Source organism: Cyrtonyx montezumae, unplaced genomic scaffold (genome assembly GCF_038088225.1).
Source record: "Cyrtonyx montezumae isolate F1298 unplaced genomic scaffold, pur_monq_1.0 scaffold_3, whole genome shotgun sequence".
NCBI lineage: Eukaryota > Metazoa > Chordata > Aves > Galliformes > Odontophoridae > Cyrtonyx > Cyrtonyx montezumae.
Genome location: NW_027072034.1, coordinates 101,072,727 through 101,086,161, shown reverse-complemented (window position 1 = coordinate 101,086,161; position 13,435 = coordinate 101,072,727). Strand labels below are relative to the sequence as shown.

Here is a 13,435-nt window from a genome sequence, read left to right as displayed (position 1 = left end):
TCACCTATAAGGCCTCATGACAGCTGCAGATTTTCTCTGCATTGGGCTCCTGTTTGCTTCCAGGTTGCTGTATAGGTCCATTGATTCCCACATGGAGGATGTGGGCCCCATCTATAATCACAGGGTTGAGATCTCCATCTTCTTTATTATCTACATCATCATCATTGCTTTCTTCATGATGAACATCTTCGTTGGTTTCGTCATCGTCACATTTCAGGAACAAGGAGAACAAGAATACAAGAACTGTGAGCTGGACAAGAACCAGGTAATTCATGACAAATTAACTGCCTCTAAAGATAGAAATGCATTGGCAATAAGAATTTAAGAGAGAAATATATACAGAGAGTAACATGAGAAACTGCCAACAAGATGAAACACTAAGTTGGCTTCACTGCCATCTTTCAGGAATCAGGTAAAAAAAATCTTTCTGTAAGATTTGTACAAGTGACATTATTTACTTTAAAATGTGTGCTATACCATTTGGTTCAGTGACATTAGATGAGCATTCTCTGGCCAAAGTAAATCCATATGGAGCTCTAGAATGGGTAGAACATACACATTTACTTAATGACCTAAAAGAAATTCTTCTTCTGAGTAGTCATTTAAGAAAACAAATTGAAACGTTGTGCTTTATTATATCTGGAAGTAGCTAATCAACCTTGTATTTTGCTTTTGATTTTTAAAAATACCATACCTTTTTCACAGCGCCAGTGCGTAGAGTATGCCCTGAAGGCCCGGCCCCTGCGGAGATACATCCCTAAAAACCAGTACCAGTACAAAGTTTGGTATGTGGTCAACTCCACCTATTTTGAATACCTGATGTTCGTTTTGATCCTGCTGAACACCATCTGTCTGGCCATGCAAGTAAGTAAGCAAGTAGAAAACCTCACAGGTGATGAATTGTTAGACTTTGTTGGGGAAAATTTAGAAATGACAGAGGGTGAGACCTACTTTTGCTTTCACATCTTGAGTTGAGGGAGTGAGGGAGAGGAACATGATAAAAGGAACTGTACAATATAAGTGACTTCTCAATTCTGACTTGTATTCTATGAAGTGCAAGAATAAACCTTGAACTGTCACTCATCTGAGATCTGAATTTTCAGTTTTGGCCTTCTCTATATTTAAAAGTAGGGAGCAAATAGATTGGTAAACAAAACAATCAAGGCTCTATGTCAGGGACTGTTTTGATGTTGTAGAGCTCAGTGCTGCTAATTATAAGGTTGAGATGTGTAAGGACTGGGGAAAGACCAACAAGGCTGATATCCTAGCGGAGTCTATTATAGACCACCCAACCAGGATAAAGCATTCTACAAGCAGCTGACAAAAGTAATGAAAACAGTAGCCCTTATTCTCATGGGGGACTTCAACTTATCAGATATTTGGCGGAAATATAATACAGCAGAGAGAAAACAGTCTAGGAACTACAGACCTGTCAACGTGACCTCATCAAGGAAGGTTATAGAGCAGAAATCACACAGCATGTGTGGAACAACTTGGGGATCAGGCCCAGCCAGCATGGGTTCACAACAGGCAGGTCCTGCTGGAACAGCCTGATCTCCTTCTATGACCAGATGACCTGCATAGTGGATGAGGGAAAGGCTGTGAATCTAGTCTACCTACATTTCTTCTCAGAAAGAGTGGTGAAGCATTGAAACAGGCTGGCAAGGGAGACGATGGAGTCACCATCCCTGGAGGTGTTCAAGAACTATGTGAATGTAGCTCTGAGAGATGGTTACTGGGCATAGTAAGGATGGGTTGATGGTTGCAATAGCTGATCTTATTGGTCTTTTCCAACCTTAATGGTTCTATGATTCTATGGAAGTGGGAATATAGCATAGAAGATCCCTGTTATCTCCTTCGTTCTGTGTTAAGAATCATAGAAAATTATCTAGAAAGAACCTGAAGTGGCTGTATTTTCTTCTCCATCACAACCCCGCAAATCAGGATCAATTTCACATAAAGGATTTCTTGATAGATGATTGCTTATTCACTTCACTAGTGGTGCTGCTGATTGCCTTACTAGCCTCTACACTGAAATTCTCCAAAGAAACATCCAAAGCTAGATCTCCAAGACTAGCAATTATAGTTTATATGAGTAGGTGTAAGAGCAAGGAGGAGGAAGAAGACATAACTTTTACTGAGTGGTCAGTTTACAAAAAAAATTCCATGTTCATTTCAGTCAGGGAATGAGCCTTAATAGACACAGTCTGTTCTGTACACTTCCTGAAGTCTGTCCTTTTCTGGCTCATTCCTTCAACTCTTTGCTTAAGATCTCACTTGCCTCCCTTTTCATTTTGAGTCAGTCCCACTCTGCTTTCGTCTGTAGGATCTACTGCCTTGCTATGTCATGAAGCAACAGAAGAGTTATGTTCATTCTCAAGTTCTGGAGCATACTCAGCTGCTCTGTCATTGCACACAAAGGGCAGATAGAACTAGAAGCTGTGAAATGTTTGTGAGCCCACACACAGGACAGCATATCTGGAGTTTCTAAGAAGCCTATACCCATCCTGAGGAAAGCATAGTTTTTCAAAAGCTTACGGCCAAATTTGGTCGAACTTTATAAGGAACAACTGACACAAAAGCCACATTCCAGTAAAATTCCAGGTTTTTAAGTCCTGAAGATACTAGACTCTCACAAAGGAAATGTCAGAATACATTTTGAAAATGCCTTAACAATGTACTTGTTCCTTGGCCTGTCCTTCATCAGCAGCTGAATTGTTTTAACTGAAGATCCTTTCAAAAAAGTCACCCTGAGCTAATGCAGAATATGAAAATTCAGCCCAGGTAGTTAAAATTATCAAAATTAAGCAACAACATTATAACATGCACTGAAAGACAAACTTTGAGCAAGGCAACCAGTCCCAAGTGTAAAGATTGGGAAATAGGGATATGAAAAGTGAGGTGGCAAAATCTGCAGAAGACAGTATAGAAGTTCATCAATAGATGACAGAGAGTAACTTCATACGATCTTAATAACATTATGTGAAGGAACACAATGATTACAAATTCAGTTCAAAATTGACAAATGCAAGATAATGCATATTGGAAAGATATGATTTCAGTTGCTCATATACTCTGTAGAGTCCTGAGTTAGGTGCAATTACTTGTGGAATGGCTTGGTATAATTATGAACAGCACAGTCAAACTCCTATTCACAACACAACAGCCATCAAACAAAAAAAGTGATCCAAGTCTTAGAGAAAGGTGAGATAAACACAACTGCAACGTGCCTGTTACCGTTATGCAGATTTATAATGAGCCCTCCATTGGAATGATAAATGTGATTTTTTTAATAAGAGGTGAGAAAGAGAGTCAGATGGCAAATATGGCTAGAGGTATGGACGTGCTAATGTTTGAAGGGAGGTGGAAATTATAATTATTTTTTTTAAAGGAGCATACTGGGGTTTCTGTTAGAGAACCTTGATGTGGAGGGAAATTAGCAGTAGCTGTGTATGTACGTGATGAGCTGGTATGTTCATTCCTCACTGCTGCTGGGATTATGTTTTTCAGCACTATGGTCAGAGCTGCATGTTCAAGGAAGCCATGAACATCCTCAACATGCTCTTCACTGGCCTCTTCACTGTCGAGATGGTCCTGAAGTTAATTGCCTTCAAACCCAAGGTAGGTGCTTTAGGTGTAGAGTTTCTTGGCCTCTGTGTGTGTGTGCCTGTGTGCGGGGCAGCTGTGAGGAGAAGGAGGAGGTGAAACTCTCTGATCTATTACCCCACCAAGAACTGAGCTGGACAGTTGCTCTCTGGATTGGAGTCTCATATGTATTTAATAACTTTTTCACTGGAGAGTAGACATGCCAAATATAAAAAAAATAATAATAAAACAGGGAAAAAACAACATCTGCTAATAGAGAAAGTTCCTAGTTCTGATTTCATTATGGAATAGTGGTGATACTATGTTAAGGCTATAATGTATTCCATGCTGAACGTCATTCTGATGCTTACTGTGACTTTGCTAAAATGAAGTAGAAATAGCATCCCATGATTAGTCTCCTGGCCCAAGTAAAGTTAATCAAGTATGACTCATTTTGAGTTATGAACCTTGGAAAAAAATGTTTCTTCTGGGAAGGCTGTGGTTCAGTGCTAGTTTGGCTTAATTTAGTTGGGAATTTAAGACTTCACTGACAGTATTCAGCATCCCAGCAGGTGCTGTCTGGAGGTGTTGTCCTAGCCATTGGGCCATGACATTCGGCTAGCTTAGCTCTGTCATGGAGTAAGATACAAACTCTTCCAACTAAGTTGGCACAGCTGCTGTGGGACAAGGATGAAGTTTCTGACATCACTTATGTAGATAGCTCTGAAAGTAATGCCTCCTCTTTGTTTTCATGGAAACTGCAACGATACAAGGAGCATGGTAATGCTACTTGAAAGAGAAAATTCTCAGCTACAAAACTCTATTTTTCAACAGTCACCACCATTAGCTTTCCACACTGGGGTTGGCAAATGCTGTCTGAAGCATCAGTTATAACTAAGATGTCCTTCAAGTTAACCACGTAGGGATTCACTGAAGTTGCACTCTTCTGCTAGGTCTAACTTAACATCTTTTTCATCCTCAGCTCAGAAACACTGCTCTCCCATTCTACTGAATTCAGTCCATCTTTCTCTTGTTATTTCTGTGTTGGCATTAATTCCACCTTTTCTTTCTCGTTCTTCCAGGAATCCTTCTTCTAGGAATTTTTTTAGAAGAGTCACAATGTTTTGGGTTGTTTTTTTTTCTGAACTCAGTATTATTCTTCTTTCTTAGATGTACTTCTCTTGAAGGTTAGGATCATCTCATGTTGTCCTGGTGAAGGACTGATATTTCATGAGATCTCAAACACTATGTTGGGAAATTTAGAAGTATCATCATCTGAATCAGAAGGGATTTCAGTTCTCAGGAGGGATCTACCTTTCACTTTTGAGATTTTGTCAGCAATTTTTTTGTCACTTTGTAAAATTCTTATCTGCACATTATAAACACAGAAGTGTATCTCACAGGCTTTGTAATGCTCTTTGATTTCACGGTTCTTCTTTACAGGGGGTCCTTAACTTTGAGAAAGCTGAGGTTTTCTGGCAGAATTTGTTTTGAGCATTTAGGGAAGTTAAACCAGTTCAACTACTGAGCTCTGTATGCATGGAGGAAAGGTTTTATCTGACATGGTTGCTCCTAAGAGTAAGGATCTGATTTGGTGGTGTTGGAAGTCCCTTCTACTTCTGTGTCTTACTTCCCTGTGTTGGATCTCCTTTTCAAGTTTTGCTGCACAACAAAGAATAAAGCAAAGTCAGCTGAGGGCAAACCTGTCCTCCAGATACAAAAACACTGAAAAAGATTTCCCAAAGAGACTGTGGAATCTCCGTCACTTGAGGTTTTAAGATTAAGTTAAAAGAACCTTTTCTTAGAAGCAGTTTAGGAATGTACAATCTACCATGGGACAATAGGATGGACTAGTTTTACAAGGTTTCTCTCAGACCAGTTTTCCATGATTTTGTAATTTCCAATCCAAATTCCCAGCTACTACAGTATTGTAAAAGTGAGAATATAAAAAAAGGCTTCCTTGTGACCAAAATAGTAGCATATTAATGAAGTTTTCATGAGCAAGCATCAGGCACCAAGCTCAGACTAGGCCCTGCCCATCCTAAAAGAATTGCCATAGAAAGTAATAAATCTGTTTAAAATCCCAGTTCAGACTGTATGCCAAAAGTAGTTCAAATCTAATCAAACTGTCTTAAGCTGATAGTTTAATTAAACACTTTCAGGAGAATAAACACTATTTTAAAAAAATGGAACCACAGAACTTATAGGGAATAAAAACAGGAATCAACTCATAAAAACAACTAGTACAGCAAAATGACTTGCCTCTAGCATTGTACTCTCGCCGGATTATGTTGAGTTCAGTGTCTGAAATTTGGAAATATCAAAATGCTCTGTGTAACTTGTCAATGTCAGTCCAGTACAAAGATTTGGCCTGCAGCCTTCATTCTCTGCTCATTGTTGACTGAACCTGCACCTCAAAGAAGGAAATCACCTCTCCTAGAAGGTAATTTGGACTGATGTGGACCAACACTGGGCGTCTGTTCATCTTTAGGCTGCACATTTGGAATTGAATTTGAACTTGCCAAGAATATGTTCTAATGTGGGAGTCTTCACCATGGAGAAAACTGTTAGCTCCAATCTCTGCTTGGCCCAATCTTGTATTCTCCTTTAATGAAAGATATAAAAGCAACCAACCTACATTTGCAGGTGGAGGTTAATCCCAGGAACAGCAGCTGAAAATGTCCAAAAGAATTTCACTGTGTCACCTGGATGAACAGCACAGCCACCATCTCTTACTCACTGCCAACAGTTTTCCAGACGAAGAAGTGAGATCCAAAGTGATATTAGTGTTTCCAATATAGGAAACAACATTTCAGAATGCAAAAATGCAGAGTTGGATGCCATTTTCAGAGCAACTAAACAAAAAACAACCTTTGTTTAAGATGCTTTGTCTCATTTTGATTTTGTTCTCCAACATGATTCTTTTCTATCTGAAGCGTACCCTAAAATAGAAGAGCTGTAAGCTTGTCATCAGTAAGATTGACAGCAAGAAAGCAAGAAACTTAGATAGCTGAAGGTGTTGTGTCCTCGCCTTAGTGGCAAACCCCAGGAGAAAGTGGCAGAATGGAACTGAACTCACAACTGAAGGTGGTGAAACTCACTATTTCATTCTAGTTTCTCCAATTTTGCAGTGCTTAATGCAAAAGTGGATGCTACAGCTAACCTTCAACTACAGCAAGCAGTGCAATAGGTGATTTGTGACTTTGAAGCATCTACCACAGAGCTCTCACCTTGGAATGAATGGTCTGTGGCAGCAAAACAGCATCACAGCTTTCTCCATCTGTGTAAACTAGAACACGCTGCTATTTATTTGCAGCTTCTCTGGAGAGAATTGCTAGTGGACTGGGAGAGGTCTCTAGGATGCTCAGAGCTGCTACTACTCAGCTCCTTACAGTAGTCACTATGGAGATAAGGCCATGCAGAGCAGTTTTGGAGGGGATTGCCTCTAAGGTGAGGACACACCTTCAGCTACCTACAATGCAGAATTACTGCTGCAGAGAGTGATGTGGCACAGTATTATTTGAAGTAAAGATTTTTGCCCCACTAATGCTACCCATGTATTACCTGTGTAATAATGGAAGAGTTGTCAGTCTCTGGACAGATTTTTTTTTACCATATCCAGTTTTTAATTCTTCACTTCTTATACTGTATTTTCACTTTTGGTAGTAAAAGTGAAAAAATGCAAATACACAGTCAGTTGCACAGTCACTAAGTAGGAGCACAGATCTGCCTGACTGCAAAGAATTGATGGGGATAATACAGCCCTGCAACTAGTCCTTGTGTTAGAGCAGAGATTTGCCTTAACTAAACATACTGTTACTTTTGAGATTGGTTGCTCTGGTCAGCTAGCTCCCTGGTATGCCTGTCCTTTTTGTTGGCCATCTCAAGGGACAGTGCTTTGGCCATGGTCTCCAGGGAAGCTGTAGAGAAGAGGACTTTGTTAGCTGTAGAAGCTCTCTGTGGGTACAGGTAGTGCCTCCTGGTCAGGAACAGGAAAGGGACAGGCTCTCTCTGAGAGCCCATGTGTTTCTGAGTGGCGCACTGTCTGGAGGAGAGAATCCATTCTCTCAGGGGTTTTTATTGTTTTTTTGTTTGTTTTTTTCCTGCAGGATAAATATAAGCACTGTATAAGACAGCTCATCTGAGCTTGATGCAGTCTTGGCAGGAGGGTATGCTAACAGTGAGCAAGAAAGGTTTGGGATGATTAGTGCTGCTGATAATGAAAACATCCACTACATGCCCTGCATCTCTTTACAGAGCATTAATGTGCTGCTCTAAAGCAAAATTCCCAAATGGACCTGAGTGTTTGTCTTGGCTGAGGCTCATAAACTGCTTCAAGACTAGCTGCTTCAAAGAGATAGACAGTCAAGAAGTAATGCTGTTGAGCCAAGGCCTTTTGCTGCTTTGTTTTTCTAATTTTATAAATTCTCCAGACCATCTGTTGAGTTGTTTTCCAGTTCCTGCACAGAGAAAGCTGCTGCTACTTCATGCATTTTCCAGAGAAAGCTATTGAAGGGCATGAGAGGAGCCAGGCTCTCTCACATGCTCACAGTCACCACTGTCCTCACTTCTTAGCGAAGTGCCCACAAGGAGCAATCCATGAAGACCCACTGCTCTGCAAAACCTGCCTAGAGTTAATAATTCAAATGGACAGAAGTTGACTTAAAATTCATAATCATATCAAGCTGCACCATCTGCCAGTGTAAGTGCTAATGTGGGGATGGATTCTCCTCCAGGAATTTCAGATCTTTCCAACCCCCTGGAATGAGTTCTTTTCCTGATGAACAACATCTAGTATTTATTTCAGGAAAAATTCTGTGTGTCCTCTTATTAGCTAGATCAGAACTTGCAATCAGAGAGAATTTTCTACCACTGTCTCTGTCATCTCGAAGTATGGCAGATACGTCAGGGGAACCACTCCCATGCATAACATAAAGCACGTGGTCATATATTTTGTCAAATCCAGGTCTGTGTGTGGTAAGGGAACGTTTCCTCTGAGGGATTATGACTATCAGAGGGACTACAGATCACAAGCTGGTTGCCAGAAACTGTCAGCACCTTTCTCCCCTGGGTGTTTATGGATGTTACTTGTAGAGCAGCATGTCACAACGTCGTCTGTCTTGCCTCAGAGTTGGTTCACTCCTTCATTTATCACTGCTACTTTGCTCTGAATTCTTGCCATTCTTTAATGTCATTTTCATTTAGCAGAGTTCAGGCTTCTGTGCACTGTTTCAAGCAAGTTTCACAGTACCAGGCACATAATCCCATGTGATCCCAAGAAAGGCTATGACCCTCTGGGTAGTGGATGTCCCCAGGATCATCCATAGTTATTTCTTAGGCTGTATTTACTGATGGACCTACCCGTCCTTAGTGTTTCTTTCTCCCCCATGTATTTACCGTCCTTTTTCCTCATTAAGCACTATCACTCAGCATTTATCCTGCTTTTGATGCAGTGATATCTCTTCTCAAACCTGCAAAATGACTCATCTGGTTTTGGTCCCTTTTTGCTACTCCATTTCTGGTACATTTATGCCTATAAACAGATCTCTGGGCAATCTCTCCTGAAGTCACACAGACTGCTTCACACTACTTCTTTCTCGCCATGATAATAATCAGTCGTTTCTTGGTCAGGAAAGAGGCTTCAGCATTTTCACAAACAACTGAAATTTATATCCAATCTGTCGCCTGCACCACTGAGACAAGATCAGTTAATTTTGGAAATCCAGTGCTTTTTGTAGTTCTTCATTCTAGTACCTTCAGAAATACTTCCATAGCTTAGAATGCTACCCTGCCATCATTCATCACAGTATTTTATTTCTCCAGTTTATATGGAGAAGACAAAGATGTTCTGCATCAATGCAAAAAAGTCAGGCAACCTGATTACAAGAGTGGTCTTTTGCCTACAGCTGAAAGCACTGCAGGTCCATACAACAGGCAGAGGAATCATATCTGGTTAAAAATCCCATGGTCTAGGCTGAAGTATAGTGGTGTAAATCTGTAGTGTGGGTTCTGTAAATGTGCAGGTAGAATAAATAAACCCCGATTTCTGTCAGGTTCTGTCTGTCCACAGCCTCAGAGCTAGTGCACTGCAGAGCCCATGGTGCAGGTTGATGCCTCCTTCTCAAGAACCTGGGCTACACAAACATAAGGCTCTGTATAGATTTTCTCTGCTGCCTTTGGCAGCTTCTTAACCTAAATAATTGGTTTCTAATAGTTTCATCTCCTCAGCTGCAGTGCTATCCTTTCTACTGTGGGTGGAGGCAGCATCTAGACATGGAGCATTTGCTAACAGATGCATTTACCAGGTGCAATAGGAAGGGCAGTCTCCAACCACCACTCTGCATTTGGTGGGAACAAGTGTATTATAAGGCAAAAGAAGGGAAGAGAAAGTGAATATGTTTCAGGATCTGTGGCTGGGAAAAAATATATACATTTGGTTCAACAAAAAGAGTGATCTCTCTTTGGCGATTGTGCTGGGTAAGAAGTAGAGTGGAGAGAACTAGGAGTAGTCAGATAAGAGTATGTGAATTGAAGGATGTGAGAGCACAATATAAATAGAAAGAATCACGTCTAGGAGGAAAACAAGAGGGAAACCAAACCTTGATGGAAGGAAAAGCGGTACAGAGATTTTGGAGAGTGGGAAAAGCCAATATTTCTTAAGGAGGAAAGAGAAACACAAACCCAAGATCCAGAGAGAGGAAAGTATTAAAAAGGGGAGAGAGAAATGATTGGACAAAATGGATGCAAGGAAAAGAACAGAAACAGGGCTGAAAGAAAAAGTGGACATAGGAAGAGGTTTCTAAAAAATGAAGCAGGGAATTAAAATGCATGGCTTTTAAGCTAATGAATATCTTTTAGTGCTTCAACATTTTATTGAAGTTCCCTGGCAGACATCCCAGGTCTCCATGTTCAAACACATCAGTATCTCGGCCACAAGAGCCTTCCTGTGCACTGTTTTATCAAAATAGCTTGCAGTAAAAAATTGGGTGCAATGTATTCCCCCACTTCTCTGGAATAATCTCAGCCCTGTTGCAAAAAGCTAACATCAGCACGTTTCCCCAGAAATGCTTTCCTTTTTCACCCCATCTTCTATCTGGGTGAAGTCTGAAGATACTGAATATTCTACTGCATCTTTTGTATCGCGGGTAGCCCATCTGAAATTGCTGTCAGCTGTTTCAACAAGCCCTGCAGGCACATGACTAGAAAACCCTCACATTTCTGAAGTGCATGGCCTGACACTGAACTGAGTGTATGCTTTCAGACTGAGGTTCTCATAAAATTGCTGATACAGGCACAAGGGTTTTGGAAATGCACTAGAAAAAGGGAAATTTTCAATCCCTTGTTACTCTTCTGCTTTCTCTTCACTGTGATTACTTGTCTGCTAGGATTTTCATGCATTTTGCATAGCACATATGTCATGTGAAGCCTTTCATGTCTGCATGTCTGGGAGGAAGAGAATCTTTTCTAAGTCCTTTATGCAAAAGCAAATACTAAAACTACTGTTTTAAAGCAGCATGTTTCATAGAATCATAGAATCATAAAATCACAGAATCATAGGGGTTGGAACGGACCTCAAGAGATCATCGAGTCCAACCCCCCTGACAAAGCAGGTTCCCTACACCAGGTCGCACAGGTAGGCGTCCAGGCGGGTCCTGAATATCTCCAGAGAAGGAGACTCCACAACCCCCCTGTGCAGCTGTGCCACTGCTCCGTCACCCTCACCGTAAAGAAGTTCTTGTGCACATTTGTGCAGAACCTCCTGTGCTGCAGTTTCTGTCCGTTCCCCCTTGTCCTGTCTCCACACACTGCTGAAAAGAGTCTGGCCTCGCCACTTTGTCCCCCACACCTCAGATATTTATAAACCTGGATCAGGTCCCCTCTCAGTCTTCTTTTCTCAAGGCTGAACAGACCCAGTTCACTTAGCCTTTCTTCATAGGGGAGATCCTCCAGGCCCTTCACCATCTTTGTGGCCCTGCGCTGGACTCTTTCCAAGAGATCCCTGTCTTTTTTATACTGGGGAGCCCAGAACTGGACACAGTACTCCAGATGAGGCCTCACCAGGGCAGAGTAGAGGGGGAGGATCACTTCCCTTGACCTGCTGGCCACGCTCTTTTTAATGCATCCCAGAATGCCATTGGCCCTCTTGGCCACGAGAGCACACTGCTGGCTCATGGTCAACCTGTCATCCACCAGGACACCCAGGTCCTTCTCTACAGAGCTCCTCTCCAGCAGCTCATCCCCCAGCCTGTACTGGTGCATGCAATAATTCCTCCCTAGGTGCAAGACTCTACACTTGCTTTTGTTAAATTTCATCTGCTTTCTGACTGCCCAGCTCTCCAGCCTGTCCAGGTCTTGCTGAATGGCAGCACAGCCTTCAGGCGTGTCAGCCAATCCTCCCAACCTCATATCATCAGCTAACTTGCTGAGGGTGGAAATGTTTAGGTGACTTTGATGTGAAGTCAATGAATATTTGCAATAATAATTTTAAAACATAATGTAAAATAAAATATAAAGTATAATAAAGTATAATACAATAATAGATGATAATAAAATGTAATATAATATAATGATATAATTAATATAATATAATGTAATATAATATAGTAATTTTAGACTAGCTATTAGGAAGAAATTCTTTACTATGAAGGTGTTAAGACACTGGAGTGAGTTGTTCAGTGAGGTTGTGGATGCCCCCTCCCTTCAAGGCCAGGCTTGATGGGGCTTTGAGTGAAGTGGTCTAGAGGGGGATTGTATCTAGGTGATCTTAAAGGTCCCTTCCAACCCAAACCATTCTATGATTTTATGATTCTATGATTACTGTGGGCCGAAAAGATAAGGTCATCTCTACTCTATATTCATATGGTGAGCTAGAACAGAGGGTCATCAGGTAGACCTGCTTCTCGATTCCTCTTGCTTGAATTGAGAGAATTTCAATCTGTTCATTAGTTCAAGAGAAATAAGGGAAGAGAGAGGCTATGAAAGTAACCAAGTCTTTTGCAGCAGTCTGTGCCACTGCGCTCACATAAGGTTGCCTTTCAGATGTAGTTGCAGAATTTGGAAGGGCATCCCACTATTCCAGGGCCAAAAGTGAAGATATTCAGGAGTCTGCTGCAGATGTATGACATAGAAGTGGCATTCAAATAAAGTGGAACTGCATCCTGGTGTTTTACTGTGCTGACCTAGTGGGCTGAACAGTATACCTGATGTAGCTGTAGAGCCTTAAAAAGCAAATCCTCCAGTTAAGTACAGAAAGATTAAAAAAAAAAAAAAAAACACTGTAGGAGAACACTTGGGGTTTAGGTCATTTTAATAACAGTTTCCACAAGTGAAGAATCAGCAAGAAAAAAAAACTATCTTCTCCTTCATGTGAAAGTACATCAAATCCTCTTTGATACTTCTAGATTTCACTCAGTTGCTGAGTAAGTGTGACAGAGGAAGTCTGTCCATTCCCAGCACTTCAAAAGAAAGGAAAGTAGTGTCAGAATAAGGTTTTCCCATTGTGAATATGCTTATATTCTGAGATGACATACACATGACTCCACCTGAATAAGTCATACAATGTGGAAACGTATGGTATAGGTGACAGAAGAAACCACATTGATGGTGAGAAGTGGAAGGTTGCAATAAAACCTAGCTGATACCTCTTGTTGAGATCTTCATACCTCTGAGTCAGAAAGTGTGTCTTCTTTCCGAATACTGGTTGGCATCCTCCATGAAGCATACTAGTCTTTTTCCAGTTTCCTCATGAAAAATCTGTGGCAGGAGGGCACTGGCAGTGTCAATCCCAGCTGGTTTCTTTGTTGCTGTCCCTAAAGAAGAGACCAAGGATGGAATATGCAGACAGAACAAA

The 13,435-nt window shown here is 41.1% G+C and overlaps 1 protein-coding gene across 1 annotated transcript in view; it reads left to right on the top strand.

Moving 5' to 3' along the window:
• The window catches only part of CACNA1C (calcium voltage-gated channel subunit alpha1 C), a 463,683-nt gene that overhangs the window by 389,448 nt on the left and 60,800 nt on the right, over nucleotides 1-13,435 (top strand). Inside the window, exons 27-29 of the mRNA XM_065742562.1 lie at nucleotides 64-265; nucleotides 706-864; nucleotides 3,511-3,621. Of these exons, the coding sequence (XP_065598634.1) occupies nucleotides 64-265; nucleotides 706-864; nucleotides 3,511-3,621 (472 nt within the window). The remainder of the gene's footprint in view (nucleotides 1-63; nucleotides 266-705; nucleotides 865-3,510; nucleotides 3,622-13,435) is intronic.